The 22213-nt window shown below is 38.3% G+C and overlaps 1 protein-coding gene across 1 annotated transcript; it reads right to left on the reverse strand.

The window, feature by feature from the left end:
- Window positions 1-5514: 5514 nt before the first annotated feature.
- Window positions 5515-22211, reverse strand: METAP2 (methionyl aminopeptidase 2; the record flags this gene model as incomplete). The annotated part of the gene is made up of 11 exons (XM_026864739.1): window positions 5515-6306; window positions 7483-7598; window positions 10054-10157; window positions 10664-10760; window positions 10848-10942; window positions 11027-11208; window positions 12880-13041; window positions 17472-17574; window positions 17910-17975; window positions 21115-21216; window positions 22052-22211. Coding segments are annotated over 11 exons (1440 nt in total), but the record flags the coding sequence as incomplete, so codon positions are not given.
- Between the last annotated feature and the right edge of the window lie 2 nt (window positions 22212-22213).

Below are 22213 nucleotides of genomic sequence, written 5' to 3' on the forward strand. Positions count from 1 at the left end.
CCCTTTTTTTTTTTTTTTTAGGACAGCCTGGTCTGCTTATGGCTCTTCCCCTGTATTTTCTCTCACTGCAGCAAGCATTACTAAATCTCCAGAAGCCATAACCCTTGACTCCTCAACTCTCCCCCTTCATTATAATCTGCATTCAGAAAAATTGGTTCAGGTTGAAGGTTCAACTCCATTGCTACCTTGCTAAGAGCTGTCTCCAGCCAGATACCCAGTTGCCTACAGCTCCATATGCTGCCCTTGCTGCATTTCCTTTTACTGCACAAGCAAGCAGTGCTTGGAGACATTTGGTAAAGAATTCTGCAGCAATTACTGTTAGTGAAAGGTTCAGGACCCCCTCACACACATGGTAACACTCCCTATGTAGTAATTTGGCAGCCAGCCACACTGTGAACATGGACACAGACTATCCCTCAAGACAGAATTGTTTCCAGTAATTACAGTTTCACATGCATTTTTGAGATCACTTCCTCTGTCCTTCAGGAGAGGCTGGACATTTTCCCAGGTACACAAGAGAAGTGGTACAGTGCCTTAACTAGTCACCTACTAAGGGCATTTGAGGACTGTACACAAAACTATTGGTAGCAGAAGGGGCCTCTGGAGATTGTGGAGTCCAGCTCTGCTCAAAACAAGGTCAGCTGGAACAGGTCGCTCCAGGCTGTGGGCAGCCAGGTTTTAAATAGCAACCAAGGCTGGAGACATCACAACCTCTCCGGGCAGCCTGGGCCAGTGCTAGACCATCCTCACAGTAAGAACAGTTTATTCTGTCTAAACGGAACCTCCTGTGTTTCAGTTTGTACCCATTTCCTCTTGTCCTGTCACTGACCACCACTGAGAAGAGACTGGCTCCATCTTCCTTACTTCCCCCATCAGATATTTATACACAAGGATGGGATCCCCCGGAGCTTTCTTTCTCCAGGCTGGACACTCCCAGCTCTCTCAACCTCTTGTCAGATGCTCCAAGCCCTTTCATCATCTTTGTAGCCCTTTGGTGGACTCACTCTAGTAAATTTTTTCTTGTACTGGGAAAGGCAGCACTGCACCCAGCCCTCCAGCTGTATCTCACCAGTGCTGAGGCAAGGAGAAGGATCACATCCCTCAACCTGCCAGCAGTGCTCTGCCTAACACAGCTCTGGGCAAGTTGCTGGCTCATGGTTTGCTTGTCTCCTCCCGTCCACCCCTGTTTCCTTCTCTGGGGAGCTGCTTCCTGGCCTGTACTGGTGCCCAGGATTATTCCTTGCACAGGCACAGGACTTGGCATCTCCCTGGGTAGAACTGACCAAGGTTCCCACGGGCCCCTTTCACAGCCTGTCCCGCTTCCCCAGGGGTCAGTGCCCACAGCTGGTCTGTCAGCCACCCCCAACCCCCACTTTGTATCATCTGCACGCTGGCTGAGTGCTGTCTGACACAGCCTGCAGGTCAAATCAGCCCATTCTTAAAAGCAATATACCCTTTTCCAGTCCCAGATGGTCATGGATGTACACATGCAGGCAGCATACAGTGGGAGTGTGTGTCCATTTTGATCTGATGGTAAATGAGGCTTCTATTTGGCTCTCAGAAATTCATCCTGAGAAATAGGGTAATTTCAAAAACTGGGGAAGCAGACTTCTAAAGCTCACGGAAGAGCTAGGCAAAAAGCTTCTGTTATTTTAACTGCTGACTAGTTTATGCAGGTTTGTTGGGGGGGGGTAAGCACTAGCTTTGCAAAAGAAGAGAGGAGTCAGCATCAGTACAAAAGCAAAGCTAACAGCTATATGATTTAACCTTAGCTGCAAGAGTTGGGTAGCTATCACAGCAAAACCACAAATCAATTTTTGCTACGTCTTGAAGAGCCACAGCACAGATATATTTTTTTCTTTTAAAGTACTCATCAAGTTATAAAACCAGAACTGTCTCAATTCTTTGTAGATTTTTTTTTTCCAGAAAAAAATTAATGTAAAAATGATATCCTGCTTCAATTTGAAGCATGCTATGCTTTTCTGGAGTTACATGGTCTTTATCTCTAAACACACCTTCATAAAACCCTTTGGCAGAAAAATTATGTGAATGACAAGAAAATACACTGCCTGCCTTTGTTTATGGAAACCTGATTGATGTTCCACAGAATACCAAGTGCCCACAAGTTGGAAGTGCAAAATCCTAGTGAACAATTAACTATAAAAAGCCTAACTCTTCATCCTTCCTATAAGAAAAATATTTGAAATAAGCAGGATTTGGCAAAGGTCATCTACCTCCAACCACCACCTGTAAAAAACAAATTAACAAATTCCAGCCATGTTTACACATCACATCAAGTTTCCATTATACCATCTTACTCTCTTTTTGTACTGTTATGCAGTATGGATATTATTTGGATATACTGAAGGCAACATGACACAATGAGCAGTTTTCTCACTGTATCAGCAACTTTACCTGCCTCCCTAGATGCACAATTTCAGCCTCTTTGAAAAGTTATACTCACCCTTAAAATAACTGCACCCTTGCAAGCCAGGTTGCTACACAGCAGCCTCCACAAAGCCAGTGCTGGAACTGCTTCGCTATTTCACAACCTAGAATCTGAAGTATAAGAGTATGTCCCTACAGATATACCTTACAGTTGCTACTTAGCACCAAGTGTATTTCCATTTTTAATAAAATCTGCTGTTTAAAAGGGAAAACCCTGATCTTTCTTGTGGTATTTTTAAGTCAAAACATGAAGTACCAAACTCCAAGGAAATCAACTGTCAACACACAATCAGAAAAATAGTTTAAAAAAAAGGACCTGTGACTGAAAGCAGTAGGATATGGCCTTCATACGGAAAACCCCTGTAGTTTAACAATTTTTGGTTTACCACAAAGTACCCATGCTGCAGAAGCTCTGAGAAACCCACAACCAAACCCATCCCTCCATGAAAGCCTTCCACTTCAGGGCTATCTGCGTTTGTATCTACCACCGCTGTCTCCCTGGTCCCAGGCTATAAAAGGCATTTGACACGGCCTTGCCATGTTGGCCTTGCCATGTTGGCTGTTCGCTGCAGGCAGCCGCTTTCTTGGCAACTGCTAGAGGATTTCACCTAAACTGTAATGCAACAGAGCTTTTTACTTTGGGACAGTCACGTTCACTTTACTTTTGCATGCCGCAGTCAAGAGTTTCTGCCTCATGCTGCTCCTTTCATGCAGGTAGGGCTTTAAACATTTCAACCACCTGGTAAAGAGGGCCACAGACTGACAGTGTGGGCTGCCCGCTGAGCACGTGCTTGGCCTGAGGCTGCTGCTAACAGTTAAACACAAGCCAAAGTAACTTTACTGTTTTTCAGTCAGAAAACTAGTACAAGTCTCCATGAAACTAACAGAATTTATTGCAAGGAAAAAAACAAACCACAAACCCCACATCCAAGAGGTATGTTGTTTGAGTTTAAAGTTAGTCTCCTGGTTAAAAAAAATCTTAAGCCACACCTCCACCAAAAGGACAGATCATGAGGTCTCATTCTCTGGTGACACATATGTCTCAATGTCTGGATGAAGGAAACACCCTGCAAAGTAGGTTCTGAACACTCTACTTTGGCACTTCTAATAGATGTACTCACTACAAAAAATATTACCATTTCTGGTGGTGCACATACTCACGAAACAAGATGACCCCCATCTTCTGGGTATTTGAGGAAGATACAATACCTAGAGCTCAAAAATCTGTGGATAAAACTTTTTGATTTTGTCGAGTGACAAGACAGTAGGGTCTAGTTATCAGTCAGCATGGCCAGGACTTTTATAACTACACTTCCAGCAGTAGGAAAAGGCAGCCTAAAGAACATGAAAGCAGCGATTTTTTTTTTTTTTTTTTTTTTTTTTTTTTTTAATGCAAGGAGGTAGAAATAGAGCTTGCCTTCTAGATTGACAGGTGTAAATGCAGGATGGTCAGCAGCACGGGAAGCACATATCCAAACTCAATTAAATTTAATGGCAACAAATGATCACGTGCTGCAAGTATTTTTCCTGAGGCATTTCTTCTACAACTTGTTACACATGATTATCAGCTTCCATATATGAATGAGCAAACAGCCAGTAAGTAAAAAAGTTAAAAGAAAAGCCATACTCTAAAGTAGCTCTGCTAGCCTGGATCTTCCTATTATGTTCAGGTAAAGAAGAAAAAAAGGAGGAAAAGAAATCACTGACCAGTAACACTAAGTGTCCTTGGAAGTAACCATCAGTAAAGATAAAAAAGCCTTAAGCTGTAGGAACAGTATCAAGTACCACTGAGCTACTAACAGACTATCTTTCTAGAGAGAAAAAAGACTGGAATTAGCGGATGAGAGGATAAGAACTGAAGCAGGTTTGTCAAGTGGTTTGAGGCTCATGACAAAAATAGGTAAGCAAGCTTAGAATGGAAGCCATCCGTTGTACCAGAACTCACCCGTTATCAAGTCAAAAAGTGCATCAGCAGTACCATTAGCGTGAATAAAAATAGCAGCAGCCGATGTAGCCAGCAACCCTGATTCTTTCAAATGACAGTTTTTACTTTGCAGTGTACAAGTGTGTACACTAGCTACTATTTGGAAGTTGAGACATACATGCCCACACAACTGTATAAATTGCTTAAAATTCATTGCTGGGATGCCAAGCCTCCCAGACAGCAACAACAGAAATACACATTTCAGTTATTTCATCCATTTTCATCCACAGTACCAAGTTTAAACAATACTTACAATTGGGAAAAAACCCCCACCAATGTCAATTTTAAAACTGTAGGCACCAGATGACACAGCTCTCTCCTCTAAACTTCAGCTCACAGACTCTGGTTTTCGAGGACAAAAATGCAGCTTTTACCACAAGACAGATGGGGAAGAACTGATATTTCTAAATTAATATGAATTAATATGAACTCCTCCAAAAAATAAACACCGGGTGTCACTATAAAGAAGCAGGTGGAATGTCTCTGTTTCCTAAGCAGTTATGTTTAAGGCCTGGGATTCACCTCACAAGCAAGGTTCAACAGTCAGATTCACTGCAGCAGGAAGACAGATAATGACTTCCTATGTTAAGAAAACATCAAATACTCCAGATTAGTGTGCCTGTATGGAAGAATTCTGCACACCAAAAATAAATTAATGTTTTTCTTGTCTCCACAACTTGTCCAACCAAACGTGAACTTCAAGGAGACTGGGAAGCACAAATGAAAATTTTACTCCATGCCAGAGGTCATGCCAATGGCAAAGAATACGTAAGGATATATACTAGTATCCAAAGTTGACTTCAGCCTAAAGTTGTATGTTGCTGGTAACAGCGACAGAGACAACTACATGCATTTGACATGTTCTAATGCCACTGAAGTCTAAACTGAAGGGTGGCACACTGAATAAAACAAAACCACAAAAAAAATCCCTCCCCAAATCACATCATGCATTGCCACATTCTGTCCTGTGAAGAGCTGATGACTTCTCTTCCTGTATTCCAGCACTGACAAGACTATTTGAATAAGGCCAAGTTTCATATTAAGGGTAAGACAGGTCCTGCTGAATAACAAGAAATGGCAAATCAAGTTTGTAAAATATTTAATAGAGCAGTTTCCCAGCAGATTCCTGACCAGAATCATAACCAGACTTCTAAAAAGTATATATATTTTTAGATCTGAAAATTTGTCTTTATTTTTTACAAAATGGATTCCAGGAAGTTTAAAAGGCAACATCATAGAGAACGTGGGTGCAGAAATCAGGTGTAGTCATTCAAAGCATTCAAGTAGGAATATGGTAATATAAATATTTGAAAAGCATCTTTTATCATAAATGTTCAAAACAAAATGTATAACTCATTCCAAACTAAAAATTGAGCTTTATAGCACATATTTCCCTGAACAGAAAAAATAAGTAACTTTTGAAATATTTCTAAAGGCCTGAAAGCTTTTTCCTTGGTTAGTTACATTAGAAGACTTGCCTTTGATTAAATTCCTTCCTTCCCAAATATGGAAAGTATTACATCAGTCCACTGTTAAAACGGACAATATGTTGCAAATTAATTCTGGTATAGTATGTTTCAACAACGCTTAAGAGTATAAAGGTGCTGAGGTGGCTTTGAGTTTAGTAGTCATCTCCTCTGCTGACAACCTCCTTGCAAGTTGGGCGCAACAGTATAGTATGCTCAAACTGTGCTGTGTATGAGCCTTTAATGTCGCATAAGGGAGGGTATGGATCCACTATACCCAGGTCACACAGGTTCTTCAGTGCCATTAGGTATTTACTCTCTCCCAGGCGATCTAGCCATCTGCGGCAGAAGGCAAGAGTACCAAAGTTTTCATTGATAACATTTAGCAAGTGTTTTGCTCTTGGAAGCCTGAAAAAAAAAACAAACAAACACAAAACACCAAAACAACAACATGTTTGAGAACAAATCGGTATCACCAGCAAACATTCACTATATAAGTAAGACCCATTAAGAAAAGGGTTAGATTTCACTGTACTTTAAGACTGCCCAGTGTTGGGATGACTTTATCAGTTCAGGAAAGAAAGTGCATTTGCCTTCTGCAAAAAGATATCCTTCCAAACAAATATGAATGCTGCCAAACACCCTGGTCATACATTTCAAATAGAGAAAATTACACTGTGAATCTATCTGCACCTAACTATGCAAGCAAAACTAAATTCAGTGACAGGAATCATTCTCCTAAAAGGACAATTCATGTTTTAGTTCTGAAGACAAATACTCAGCCAGCTTTTTATTCATACTTCTTATAATATATAAACATTACAGATTCCTAGATCTGCTAAGAGATGTTTGATTTCCAAACGTAAGCAGTTCCTTTCCAACCCTCAGACTAATTCTCCCCTCCCCATTTTCATATTACTAGATTGTTCTATGGAACCAAAATAGAACTATCTGGAAAAGCATGTCTGCCTGCTATGCTTCTAACCATAATATCCTACACTTCAGAAAATATGTCGCACTCTTAGAAATGACAAAATGCAATCCCAGTGTATTTTTTTTTTCTTCACTGAAAAATGAAATAATCTATTACATTTTATAGCAATATGCTGAAATAAGAACTTAAAACCCACAAAAGATTCATACAAATAAAGACAGATCACATGAATAGCTTGATATATTCTGGGAACGGCACTAAGACAAAGACTGTGGCACACAGTCATAATGCAGATGTTGTTTTTTTTTAAAAAATATATTCATTTAATACATAGACTAATATACAAACACAATCTATATATTGTTACTTATAAAAAAAATTAAGAATGATAGGAAGATTGTTAAAAACCAATCTACATTTCTGAAGACATAATCAGGTATTTTTTGCATTTCCAGATTCCTTGGAATAATTCAATATTGTTCCAGATTTACAACTACACCATATTTCCTCACAAAAACATTGCTAACAGCACCCTTTGTGTCCTCTGACAGCTTTATTAATTAGTGAAGAAGCTGCATTGTATCACATTTGAACCCTAAGAGGGTGGTAGCTCTAGAACAATATACCAACAAAAAACAACAAAACCCAACCTTATTGGCACGTGCCCAACATCAAAGTTCTTCATATAATGAGAACACTCCATATCATCATGAACAACACCTTTTCCCGTGCTACCGAAGGTTTCTATAGCATATACTTCACCTTCCTAAGGAGAGGAAAAAAAAAAAAAAAAAAAGGGAACATGTTGAGAATAAGTGACATTGGGCCATTCTGATACCACAATCTCAGTATAACAACTTCTGAATACAAGTAATTAAAGGTGAATAGATTCAATACCAAATCGATGTAGAGAAAAATTCAGTACGGAGATTTCACACAGTAAAGTTAACAGACATCTCCAAATCATCAGCTATTTGTTAGTACCATTTATTTGTTTCAAGACAAATATCAGCACATTTCTAGTCACAATTTCTCAAAGTTACTGCAATTAAAACACTGTCGAAGCATACATCTAACATAGCTAAGAAACTACATTCTGCAGCAAAACGTTTGCTATCTGGCCATATTTCTCCTTTACTATTCAGAGAGAAGTCCTAGGAAATGTATAGTTTAGACATAGCAAATAGATGTTGATTACAGGGACTTACTGCACTGAAGAACTTTCTGCCCAATTTCTGCAAGAATTTTCTGGTAACAGCTGCTAGTATAAACCCTTAACCTGCTCATTTCCACTCCACAAGATGAATTTCTTCAAGAAATGAAGGTGATATATATCTGCAAGGGCATTATCAAAATTCTAGCCAAGAACATACTGAAATGCCATTACATAAACTCATTTCTGCCAAGTGCATTCACATATCCTTAATGGTAGGACTGTGAAAGGGACTTAACAATATAGGACAAACATGAATGGACAGTGGGAGCTGAGTTTTTCAATTTGTTAAGCTGTTTTGAAAGTCACACCCCAAAATAAGAAGCCATATGAAGCCGTGTTACTGCTTTTCAAATTCAAGAACTCTTAAAGATGCCCTGAATATTCAACTTATTTCATTAAAAAAGCAAAACACAAAGCCACAAAATAAACACACAATGCCACCAAAAAAAAATGCACTTTAGAAAAACTTTTTCAGAATAAGGATCATCAGAGGCTATATTTCTCTCCATCACAAAAACTCACTGGATTGCAGTTTGATACTATAAGTAGTACAGTACAGTAAGAGATTGGCTATGCTCCACATTCTTCATTGGCAAAACTCACTGTCTTTAACGATGTAGGATTTTGTCCTAAGTAACCTATAGAACCTGAAGAAATTTTTAAAGAAAGTCTTCTCCCCAGTGTCTGGATATTCAATTAAAACAATCTCAAAGCTCTGAAATCTTTAAGTAAGATTTGCTTAAAGAACACTGGTCTATACTGATGATGGATGATATAGAAGACACAATGATTCACTGAACCAAAACAAGAAGGGCACGCAAACTTTTTCAACCTTCCTTTTCCAATCTTCCTTATTCCCGCTGCACACTCCTATAGATAAGATGACAGTTAAAACTTTGTCTTTTTGCTCACATCATTAACAAGGTGATCAACATTTATAATACAAAGTTTGGGTGATGAGAGTGAGCCTACCTCAAGAAACAATCCTGTCCAGACCTCACTTGTTCCTATTCAGCTCTTGCAAGTCTTTTTTATTCTGAGAGGCTTAATAGTGATCGTGGCTGATCAGTGATCAGGCTTAGAATCAAATTAAAAGCCCCTTATCTCATTACTAATCTTTTAAATAAGCCTTCTTATCTTGTTAGAACACAAGCTTACATCAAAATGGTGGCTAAATCTCAGGTTACATATTTTAATACTGCCTTTCTGATTGGTATAGTTTGCCACATCATGTACAGTAATTTCTCTTTCCCCGCTCTGAAACACTATTCAAACAATACCTTTCATCTAGTTTCTCACATTATCTAGAAATATGCTTAATTATTCTGTATCTGCAAACATCCACCATACCAGAAGCTTTTCAAGATACCATATCTAACTACTTGCAAAAAGTCATCCAAAGCTACAACACTACAGAAATATTTCTCAAGGATTACCAGAGCAATGGAAGACTGTTCTTTTGTCTTTTTAATTACAGAGTGAATAAACAAGTGTCAATGACTGGCAAGTCCAAATACCTTTCAGGAAAACTCTGGTTCCTCAAGTTCACCCCAAAATCTGAATTCCTGTCCTTTTCCCTGCTCCTAAGTGCCACATTCCAACACTGCATTTAAGTAACACACACACACACACACACAGAGAAATAAATATGCAAGAGCTTCCATAAACACCACTAAGGCCATCCAATTTCAAGTTGGGGTGGTTTTTTAATTGTTGTATTTGTTTGGTTGTTTGTTTTTTTTTTTTTTCTTAAATAGCAGGGTTCCAAGCCTTCAATTTCAGAAAGTGTTAGATACCAGAACACTCTAGGGCTAAATGGAAAAGTCCCTGAGATGAAACAAGAGCGATCACTCCTTTATAAGACTACAGGGTACAGCAAAGTTTTCCCTCTGCTGCTATTATCCACCAGAATCACAAATACTACACATTATAACTGCACAGGAAGTATCATTCTTGCAGTGGCAGTTGGGGAAACTTAACAGAAAGATTTAAGAACTCCATTTACCTCCATTCTTGTGGCTTCTCCTCCTTTCACAATGGGCACTGTTTTTCCAGCGTGTATCCTATATGGCCCAATCGAGTGTCCATTCAAATTGCGTATTGGTTTCACTTTTGAAGAAAACATTAATATTACAGGCTATTTCCTAACATGTTAAACCCTTTAAAGCAATTGGGTTTGTTAGCCTATACTGAAAATAGTGACTCATCATAGTGCAGAGGAACTAAACACAAAACTACCCACACATCTCGTATAAATTCCAGCCAAGACACAACTTATATTTTGTATGCTATATCAAAACTTCATTATTAAAGACTAGCAACTCCAACATTTACAAAAGTTTATTAATAAGGCAAACAGCAGGTATTAAATAATTTGTATATTTTGACATTGTTCAGCTTTCATCTTGTCTATTAAGGATACAACAGTTGGAAAGATAAGCCAAGAACATTCCTCCAGAGGAAAGGCAAGCCAGACAGAAACACATACTTATGCAAGTCATTCATACCATGCTTCTAGTACAAAGGTCTTTTCAATATGATACAAATAAATCAATATTTGTACAAATATATATACTCTTAAGAGCAACTATCCTTAGATAAAGAAAAGAACTTGCCTTGGTATGTTTTGCCATCAATTTCAACCTCATAAGACTCCATAACTTCTTGTATAGCCTCCCCCACATCACAGAGACGTACATCTATACCAGCACACTGAAAATAAAAAGTGCAATATAAATAGAAAATAGTGGTAAAGTTTACTGTAAAAGACTTGGTAAATGACTTACATAATGATCATACCTTTATTCCAGTATTTGTAGCATCCTTTACAGCTTGTAATAGTCTGTCGTATTTTGGATTGAATGTGACTGTAAAAGCACAGTCAATAATACGACCTGAAATCAGCAGAAGTTAGTTAGCTTCATAGTCTTAGCACTGAAGAATGTTCTCAAAGTTTTAATTCATAAATTAAAACTAACCACTAATATGTGTCCCAAAATCTATTTTGCAAATATCATCATACTGTAGGACTGTCGGATCTCCGGCATTGGGAGTGTAGTGGGCGGCACAATTGTTCAGAGAGCACCCAGTAGGAAACGCAAGACCTGCATTTAAACCATTTTCCTTTATCAGCTTACGTGAGCAGTCTTCTAGTTTTTCACTAAAAGGCAGAGGGGAAAGAAGAAAAACAGAGAACATAACAGTTGCCATTAATATTTCTTATGATGACTTCAAATAAATCAACACAAGAATAAAACCTCAGAAAAATACTCAAGCACCTGTTTTAATCTGAAGTCTTAAACTACTTGTATGCTAACTAGAGGGAGACCCTAGAGTGGAAAGTGTAAGCACAACGTAACAATCTTCAGTCCTTGGTGTTGTTTCTGCTACCCTTTCTTGGGCAAAACTGAGTACTTTGCTAGTGTTTTTACTCTGAATTTAAACTATCCATGATTTACAAGCTACATTTAACCCATTCTTCATGAGCAGCAGAGGTTATATAACTAACGTTTAGGCAAATTAGTTGTATTTTTTCAATTACTGATATTTAAAATAGAAAAAAAGAGGCATCATTTATTACAATTTTCTAATTTAAGAAGGATAATAATATTTTTTAAATTTAACTGTGATAAAATAAAACCTTGAGACTAGCATTTGTTCCTGGTTTTTGTCTATCTCAAGCTGTTAGCTCCTGGAAAGCTACAGATACATGTCCACCAGTGCATACTCCTATAGGGGCAGCAAGTGATGTAAACTGCAGCTCCCATTAGCGCACCATACTCTGATTTTATTTAAGAAAGCTATTCACTCACAGCAATCTGCAAAAAGAAGAGAGCTTATTTTAACAGGCAAGTCCCCATAGCCTGAGGTACTTTGGAAAGAAAAGTCATGTTTTGAGAAAATTATTGCTTAAAACTGTAACAAACTCTGTAATTCAGTAAAACAGATTTGTTTCAGCCAGACTAGTGATTAAGGCAGATGTGTGTCTTGCACTTTCTCTGATGGTATATTTTTTTTTTCCCCGTTATCCTCACACAGTTACCTTGGGGATCAGCTTTCTTACTATCCTACTTTTGTCAGCACAGTCCTCAGTCATACCAGACTGAAAGCACCTGATTTTAGAAGCTAAATTGTCTGGATCAGTGCAGTACCTGGAGAGTAGACATTCACTCTAGATAAGCTGAAGGACAGAAATAGTTGGAAGAGTCAAGATAATCAGTCCAGGCTAATTATTTCTTTACTCTTTACCTTAATCAAACTCATGTTTATCTTAATCCATTCGCTCAGTTATTTCTTATTAACTGAGAGTAACACAAAGAAACACCATGTTTGTCCAGAAACATCAGTCAATGAAGACTAAATATAGCCAAATATCTTCCTGCCCTGGACTGAGTACACATTTTTATGCCTCTTCACCAACTCCCAGCTGCAGACTGCACCTACATTGCTCATCCACACAGCATTTCACTGACAATTCTGGCAAAAACCAGGATGTTTACTACTATTACTGCTTCTCTCAGCACCATTGCAGAACTGATTTGCAAGAGTAGTAAGGCATTAAAATAAAGCATGTGCTCAAAATAAGTGAACTGAAAGATTAGTTTGAAATTGAGTATGATCTCAGGCCCTGCAAAGCTGTGTAAGATAAGAATATGTTGTAAGAGGGAACTTAAAGTAATTGGAGATACTGGTTGTGTAGTTCAAACAGAAATCCCTCCAACACTCCTGACACAGTGAATTAAGCACAAAAAGTTGAGACTGAATCCCTTCCCCTCCGGAGAATGAAGAAAAATCTACAGCAGATGTCTTTTGAGAAGATCTGTGTCCTCACCAGATTTCTATCATTGTCATTCCAGGTTTTATCCAGCTCATAACGTATTTCCTCACTTGTCTGTGTGCCTCTGCAGCCTCCCGAAAGTCATTCCAGATTTCCTCACTGGCTTGGTCTAGAGCTTTCTTTTCTTCACTAGTTGTTCTCCAAGCGGCAGTCCGCCTTCAAAATAAAGTGTGTTATGAAAAGTTACTACAGTAGATACAGTAGTCATTACAACTTCTGTCTAAAAAGACTGCAAAGTGCTTATTAACCAGTCAGGTTTACATTCCCCTGTGCAATGGAAAAAAATCCTGGGTTATAAAATTTTCAAAATAAAAGAAGCCTATTAAAAAAAAAAAAATCCATCAACACCACAGACTGGCACCTGTGAAAGGCATTAACATTGCAGAAGAAAAATATAATCACATATACATAGAAATTAAACTCAGTTAGACCATGAACCATATTATTTCCTTTACATTTTCAAAAGCCCAGAGAAGCAGTGTGCTTGAAGGATGCATAATACTTTTCAAAAAAGATAGAATAGGCATATAAAATTTACATTAATACCTGCAATTGTACCTTGATTTTAGCAGGGCAAATCACTGCAACATGCTCTGCTCATGCAAAAAGTTTATTTTTTGCACAATCTTATTCAGACCATGCCCTTCCTGTACAGAGAAGAATCTCAGCACTGTAGTGTGGCTACTTGGCCCAGAAACTGTTACTGACATGGAGACAATAAGCTCCTTCAAGATTTAAGAGCTTGCAGTTCCAGTATTGCTTGCACTCATCCTCAGAATATTTAGGTAGTAACACCTAACACAGTGCATAGTAACTGTGACACATGCCAGGAAGTTATTGTCTAAATTTGCTGAATAGTGAATTAACATTTGTTCCATGAGAACACCAGTTTGGCTCTTCGGTAGGTTCATAGAACAAATACAAGAATAATTTTCAGCACAAGACTAAATATTAGTTTTGAATATATTTATTATGCAAGAAACAATACAACTAAGGTTCCAAGAAAGCAGACAAATAAAAAAGTAATTTAAGCACTCCAGCAACTGTCAGAACTTAAAAGACTACTCTTCTGACTAAAAAGTAGAGATACCTTTCAAAAGGTGAAACTGAAGCCTGTAATGATGCGAAAAACCCTAGTGATAAGTCAAAGCATACGTGCTATGCAGGACAAATACTACTAAAAGCAATACATAGCTACATATCATGGTAGGTGCATCATAAAAGGGATGAGGAAAAAGATGGACCAAAGATGCTGAACTACGCCGAAGTTTCCAGATTTAGAAATTAACTTTTACCTTTATGTAAGTGAGCTGACTCTAAGCAAACAACTGAATAGGATTACTTTTTGAAATCCAAAAGTGTAGCTACTCACCTGTTTCATAAGACATGTAATTTGGCTCCACTCTTCCTTCATAGCCATGAAACAGGAGTGAGTGAGCCAAGAGACTATGCCCTGCAATTCTGTTACATTTTGAACCGAGTATTTATAGTGTTAAGAGGCTGCAATCCTAAAGCAGAGTTGAAAAGATAAAAAAGGATAACAAGCTATTCTAGACAATTCTTCTCAGAATGACGAGAGGATCCAAATACTTTGAGACCCTCTTCTTTGTTTCCCTTGAACTTCCTGCTCCTTTTCATATAAAGTAACAACACTGCAAAGGAGAAATCCCATGCTTATTTTTCTAAGCAGTTTTCTTGCTCCAACAGCAAGCATCACACATACCACTCTTAGAATTTGCCTTAACACTGGTAAATTCCATCAAAAAAGCAACAGGCTGGAACACCTGAGCCCCCTTACTGCACTTGGAAATTGGACTACTGCCAGCACAGTAGTCATAGCACAAGAAGATGGAAAAGGTGTAACTGCAGAAAAACAGTGGAGAAGAGGGACTTGAGGATCCTTTCAGACTCACCCTCTGGTAGGAAGAGCTGCTGAGAGTCTGGGCAGCTGCTCTACCACCAGACACAGACTTAAGTACAAAGTCCACCAAACTGGCAGGAAGCCATCCTCAATCTGTCTACTCTATTTCAGCATATAGTCACTCCACAAAAGACAACTAGGGGACAAAACAGCCTCTACGTTTGAAAATACTGGATTAGACCTAAAGCATTTTGCTGCCAAAGCTGTAACACTGCCACCTGGGAGCTCGGGAAAGGCGGCGGCAATAAATCCTGCTTGTGCCCAAGCACTTCAGGACATGTGAAAAATCAAATTATCAGGTGGAGAACTTCATGTCCAGTGTGAGATCTTTGACAGGTACATGAGCCAACAAGCTTTTCTGAGGACAGTTTCCTAGTGTGCTGACTACCATGTAAATCTGCTTAAAAAGTTCATCTCTTGCTCCAAGACATTTGTCCCCATCTCTTCAGTTCACAGCCCCCAGTTTTCATTAGCACAAATCTTTAAAGGATTATGCTGTAAACAAAAATTTAGTGATCAAATATAAGAATTTCAGAAAATAATTCCCACGGATTAATTTAACCTAGGTAACAGCACAGAGGCAGAAACAAGCAGGCAGGGACAAGAATTCCTTAATCCCACTTTAACAAAAATCAGTATTGCTTATAACTTTTCCACTCTTCTTGTCACCTGATTTCAAATTCAGGTGTCTTCAACAAAAAATACAAGCCTTCAAACAGAACTAAATACCCAAGACATAAAAATAATCAAAGCTGTTAGCCTGTTGTCCTATACAAGAATCAATTCTCTGCTATTTTCACCCGAAAATTAAATTATACCCAATTTCTAGTTCAGCTTCCTGCACAAAATACACAATTCTAGTTTGATGAGAGATAATTTTAGAAAGCATGTACACCAAGAGTTACGAATAGAAGTTCAACTAAAAAAAAAAAAAACCCAAACCAAAGACAAAACCCTACTGACTACAGCATGAATAAGCAAGAGGCATACAAAACCGCTTCACTAATACGCAAAATGAAACTATTATTTAGAATAGGAAATATCCTAGTATTCATATCTACAACTAATTTAAGTAGCTTCTAATGTTAGGAAATGCTAAAGTAGCATCATAAGAGTTAAATTCTCAAATTAGGAACAAAATGAAGTATGTATTTGCTTAAGCAAATTATATAAAGAAACTATTTCAAGTTCCTTAGCATATAGGAACTTCCATAACATAATATTCTTGGTAAAGAAAAGATGCCTCACTTAAATCCTGTTAGAAAAGGTGTTTTGGTTTTGTTGTTTTGTGTTGTGGGGTTTGGGGTTTTTTCCCCCTTTCAAATGAATAGTAGCAAACCCATAGTATAACAATTAATCTTCAACAGCTAGGTAAGTAAAAGAGGTGTAAAGATAGTGTGTAATTTGTTAATAAACTATAAACATACCTAAGATGTTTATAATCTAATTTTCTGGATTGCTTAAATCGCGTCCTTCCGCATGGCAAATACTTATGCATGGAGGAATCACTCCTGCATCAGCCCATCAGGACTACCCTGTGCAAGTCCTTCATTAGCCTGCTAATACTGTGCATACAAACAAGGCAGCCATTCGTAAATAAATTGAACACACCTTGTGACCAAACTGATGTCATTAAAGAGATAAAAAGTCTTCCTCGGAACCAAATTTTAATCTCATAAAAATGAAACCATGTTATCTGTGAATATCTGAACACAATTTATAGGATGTACAGACACTCTTAACTATGTTGCTGACACTTTATGAGAAAGTATTTTTCTGAAAAGAAGTCACTCAAAACTAAACAATGCTTTCAGAAATACAAATATTTATCTATTCACTCTCCCCTTGGCTAAAACTATTTTTTCAGAGTTTTGATTCAAAATGACCAGTTAAGTTTTCATAATACTTGGCCTTTTCATTCAGATTTTCATGCAATTCAAACTGATTCTGCCCCACCCCATGAGTAAAACATGACCTTTCCACAAACACTTCATGTAGAAAAAACCCAAGAAACTCAGTCAAGCTGTATATCCTTGCTCCCAACAAAGCATAAGGAAATAGTAGTACCCATAAGGCTGCAAGATCTCCATTTCAGTAAACCACTAGAAGCTGTTGCTTGTCTAGTGAAACTGCACATTATTCACCCATCACTATGAATTATAAAAACAGTTCAGGTTATAACTATATATTCATACACAGAGAAGCAAAGTGCAGAATATATCACTTTTAGGCTTTTAAACTAGACTGTCTCATACTCAGATTGACATGTCTCTACCAAAAAAAATACCCCAAACCAACATGAAGTTGACATCTAGATGACCCCAAAACTGCTGCATAAGTGTCTCATCTGCCTAAATTTTAAACTTTCAGACTATATTTTTCTTACAAGTTGCCTATTGAAATCCTGTTCTTACCCTGGGTCTCAAGGTCCCCTGCCTCATAGCAATTCTGCTCATACAGGCTATGAGCAGAATTTACCTTAACTAAAAGGGTAGGGAAGAAGGAACGCTTATAGCCTAAAGACTTCTATTCATTAAATTCTTAGATGATCCAGTTGTTTGGTTTTGGTTTGGTTTTTTCTCACTTTGTCCATTTAGTTGTACATTAACAGTTCTGCAATTCAGCACATCCAGATGACAGCATTTTTTAAGCTTAAAGCACTCACCCATCTTGCGTTGGTGGGTATTCACATTCTTCTCCCTTTGGGAATACGTTGCTGGGAAATAGATCACATATTGGAATAGAAGGTGGATCCGTCTGGACCTTAGCTGTTGAGTATAATTTAAGAAAGTTTTACATATTACACTGGAAATACTAAGTATCTTATTTCAGCCATAAAAGTTGAACAGTAGAAGTTACTTAAGGTCCCCTTACTAGAATGTGAGCTTGTACCAGAACAACATGGTATCATGATGCCTCTGTATGACTTTATTTGGCCAATGCTCAAGGTGGCATTCAGGGATATCAGAAAGAAGAAATCTCAGACTTACCCTACAAACCCAAACTGCACCCCAAAATCTGTTTCAACTGCCAAGAATAGCACTTACACATGCTTATACCAAATATTCATGCATCTATCTTTATTTTTGTGCTCGATACCTACGTCCTTTCTTCTTTTTCTTCTTCTTCTTTTTTTTCCCTGTTGCTCCATCTCCTTCACCCTCTCCATCTACAAGGAAAGAAAAGTGCTCAAGTGAACATAGAAAAAAACCTTAAAGAACCAAAGAATTTTCAATGAGACACAAAACCATTTGGACTATCTGGAACAAGACAGCTAGAAGCTGCCACCAAGCCATTAGCATTTGCAGTGCCTACACCAAACACATAGCTAAGAAAATACTTTCTAAAGTTGTTGACTTAAACATATCAGCAGAGAAAAAAGCAGCTCAGGGAAAGAGCTTTCAAAAAGTCCTACTTCAAACTCCTCTATTCTCACTTTACCCAAAAAGATGCCTGGTGTTGGGGGAGGGTATGAGAGAGAACTGTATTAGACACAACTAAGAAAAGACTAGGAACTATTACTTCAAACCCATCTTCTGATGCTTCAGGTTAAAGGAACTTAATGTATCCAGAAAGACAAAAACCGCCTAAACAAGGAAAGATGACAGCATTTAGGTTAGGATGAGTTTAATCTGGAGATAACAGGGAAAGTCACAACCATCACTGAGCAAAACATAGAGCCTGTAAGAGGCACTAGCAGAAGGCTTTCAGGGAGCACAGCTAGGCACTAAGAATCTGCCACACCATGTTACAGTCACATCTGGGAGTTAACAGTAACCCTGCGGACTTCACATCTGGCTACATATAATGCTTAGTTGCTTAATACACAATGAAATATTTATCTAATGTGGTACCACCTAACTAAACCTTCTGGACCTAAACACAAGTTCACTTGAGCAAGTACTAGTCATCTACATTTAGAACATTTATTTTTATCTAAAACAAAAAGTAAAATTGAAAGAACTTTTAGAATCAAGTCAAAGCACTGCCATTTTGAATGAACTTATACAGAAACTTGTATTTGCTCATTTATTTAAAACAAAACCAAACCAAAACACTGACCAGTTGTTCCAGTCACTAGTTTTCAAGCCTCTCATAATGGTCAGTGTCATCTGCATTTTTATGCCATGGCGAGTACTGTAATCCTGCAGCTGAAGCAAATTTCAGTAATGTGTCACCCTCACCCTTCTCCAGCTCATTTTAGCATTAAGTATCTTAATTAAAATTTCTGTAAAAATTGCAAGTATACTTTGTAACTACAATGTACTCCAGCCTACCAGATTCCCCATCAATTCATATTTCATAGGCAGCCAAAAATCTTTAACAGCACACATAAATTTGCTTAAAATGTGGTAACTGCCACATTTCTGTTGACCTTGAGCTGTGCTCAAACCATTCATCAAGGAATAAACGAGATGTGACTCCAGTTCCTTCACCAAGCGATTTTTGTCTTCTTTGTTTTTTAAACAATAGGCCTAAACTGCAAAAGACTACAGCATTTCTTAAATGTTGCTGTCACTATCTGCTTATTGTGGCTTTTTCACGTATCACTGCAAACCAGGCCTATGTTTTCACATCCTTGAAGTCTGCTGCAGACTAACCGCACTGCCAGAAACATAACTACTGTATCTGACCAATACCTTGTTTGTCCTCAGGTTAGTTAGTAATGAAAAAAATTTTCACCAAAAAAAAGCAATTTAAGACCTTTTCAAAACTGAAGCCCAACCTTATGCCATTTTGGTATAGCTGTTGAATAATTTAGCTTAATATAATATAAAAATGTTACTTATCACATGTTTTAACACTGCAATGGAAATCTGAAGATCACTTCCTCATCTCTCTCAGATTTCAACGGTATACAGTCTCATTTCTCAGGCCACCTCAGTTATGGGCTTATCAAGGTAGAAAAATAAAAGGGGAGGGAGGGCAGTAGGTATTTTATTGGTTTTCATCTAACGCAGCATCATGTTTCAAGCAACACCTCTGAAACTACACAATTAAGATGGGAAGTGGTGAGAACCAGTACAGGTGAGAATACACAGTTGTCTTCAAAAACAAGCAATTTTAATTTTTCTGCAAAAATGTTACTGTTTTTAGAAAAACATATCCAAGTCTAGTATGTGGAAAAAGGAAGGTTATTATTTCAGCAATAGCATCACCTCATATTTTTTTTAATACTTTCTAATAGTAATACTAATTGTTAATGCTGTAAGAAGAATAAATGAACACAGCACTTGATCTGCTACTAACAGTGTTATTTCTCCTGAGATGGAACTATATTTTAATAATTCTCAAAGAATTCTTTTAATTGCATAAAATTTTCACTATCCTCCTCAATACTTCTTTCTTTAGTTACAATGATGGCAAATCACATACTGTATTATCTTTCAACTCCATAACCTGAAATATACCCTAAACCAAATAAACCATCAGAATACACTTCTACAGAAAGTAACTTTATAAAACTGGATGCTATAGGTAGATTAATAATGTTAAAATATCAATTTATTGGTCATTTTATATATGTCAGCACACTTATTTCCGTTTTTTTAGTCTTCTATATCAGATTTATTAAATTAAATTCTGGAATGACAAATTCCAGCAATAGTCAATAAGAAACATTTTAGGGTGCTGAGCCAACTTTAAACGCTAGTTCACAAGAAGGAAACCAAATTACTAACTCAAGGAATGTATTTTCTTCAATGTCCATTTCTCTTGAGAACCACCCACCAAAGCAAACAAAATATAGCTTCTTTACCTAATATTCCTACAAAAAAGATGCATTCAGCCTGGATTTCAATACCAGACACTTCCAAGGCAGTTGCTTAGAACATCAGCTCCACAGCACAACCAACACAGGAGGTTTATGCCTTGCTTGTGTAAATGCTCCCTTAAAATTTTCTACGTATTTTTTGTTCTAAGCCAAGAATAAGAGACGTAATTTGGAACATAAATTACTACTGACCATGGTAATGCAAAAGAGACTGATTTATAGTTTACCTTATTTTAATCTAAGTATTGCCCTTCAGTAATAAGATCCCTGAAAATAAGAAGCTTTAACAAAGCTGTTACCCCTGTTATTTTTCATATATATATATATATATATATATATATATATATGTGTGCGCATGTGTGACAGCTAAATTGTTGCCAAAAAAGTGAAAAGTATACATAGTTGCATCTCACCTCTCCCAAGTAGAAAAAAAACAACCAAACCAATCAAAAGGCATCTGTAAAAGGTTTGTTAAAATGGGAGTCTGGAAAGGAGTTGAAACTGGAAATGTTAAGAGAAAAGAGGTTATACTTGCCTTCATCATCATCATCTTTTTCTTTCTCCTCCAGTGCTTGCTTATCCAATTGTTTTGCTACATCATCAAGAGAACCTTCTATTTCTTTATCTGTTTCTTGACCTGTTTGTAAAATTAAAGTATGATTTATAGTGAAAGGATAGCTCCACATTAGTAAACAGTACCCCCAAAAACTTTATAAAAATATGCTGTACTCATCCGACAGATATCAGAGAACATGATGCTTTTTCTTTTTTAAAGCAGACCCAATGTGTAAGACTGTATGGCACTACAGTGACAAGTACTGTTACTGAAACTTGCATATAAAAGTAGCATTATCCAGACAGTTCCGATTACTTTTTTTCAGCCAGGGTAACTAATTCTTCTTGCAATAGCAGCAGCCTGCTCTTGTGAGATAATATGGGCGTGAAGTAGATAATTATAAATGCACAGCATGATCATCACTAACTACTCTCCTGCTAAAACAAACCCAAACCGTAGTTCCTTTACACTATTTGCCCAGACTTGCTCCAGTTCTCTCAGAGAACCTGGGAGGGGTACAGAGACTCCATCATGCGGGATGACTTTCACAGCGGCAGTCTTACGCCTTTCCACCCTCAGGGCATAGGAGGGGATGAGAGAAAGGGTGGCTTCTCCTACACGCGCCGGAGCAGGGAGGACCTCCCTTGCCCCTACTTCCCCGGTGCTGAACAGCAGCAGCATCCTCCCGACACTCGGCAGCCCCCTCCTCGCCAAGGGGATCTCCCTCAGCCCACACACCCGCCACGGACCGGGATAGCGGCCTCGGCGGCGCCCATCACCCTACCCGCGCCCCGCACGGTAGGGCTCCGTAGCCACCCACAGCAGCCCGCTGCCGCGCACGAGGCCTGCTCTAACGAGTGGCAGCCCCCTCAAGCCGCCCTGTCAGCGGAGGGGCCCGGCCCGGCCCGGTCCCTACCCGCGGGGCCCGCTTTGCCTTTCTTCTTCTTCTTGCGCTTCTTCTTGGCACCATCCTCTGCGCCCAGCCCCGTCGCACCGCCCTCCGCGCCGTCCTTGTCCTCAGGCTCCGGCGGCAGCTCGCCGTTGAGGTGCTTCTCCGCCTCGGCGGCAGCGCTGCCCG

Source organism: Athene cunicularia, assembly GCF_003259725.1.
Source record: "Athene cunicularia isolate RWA chromosome 1 unlocalized genomic scaffold, athCun1 chr1_part2, whole genome shotgun sequence".
Classification (NCBI taxonomy): Eukaryota; Metazoa; Chordata; class Aves; order Strigiformes; family Strigidae; genus Athene; species Athene cunicularia.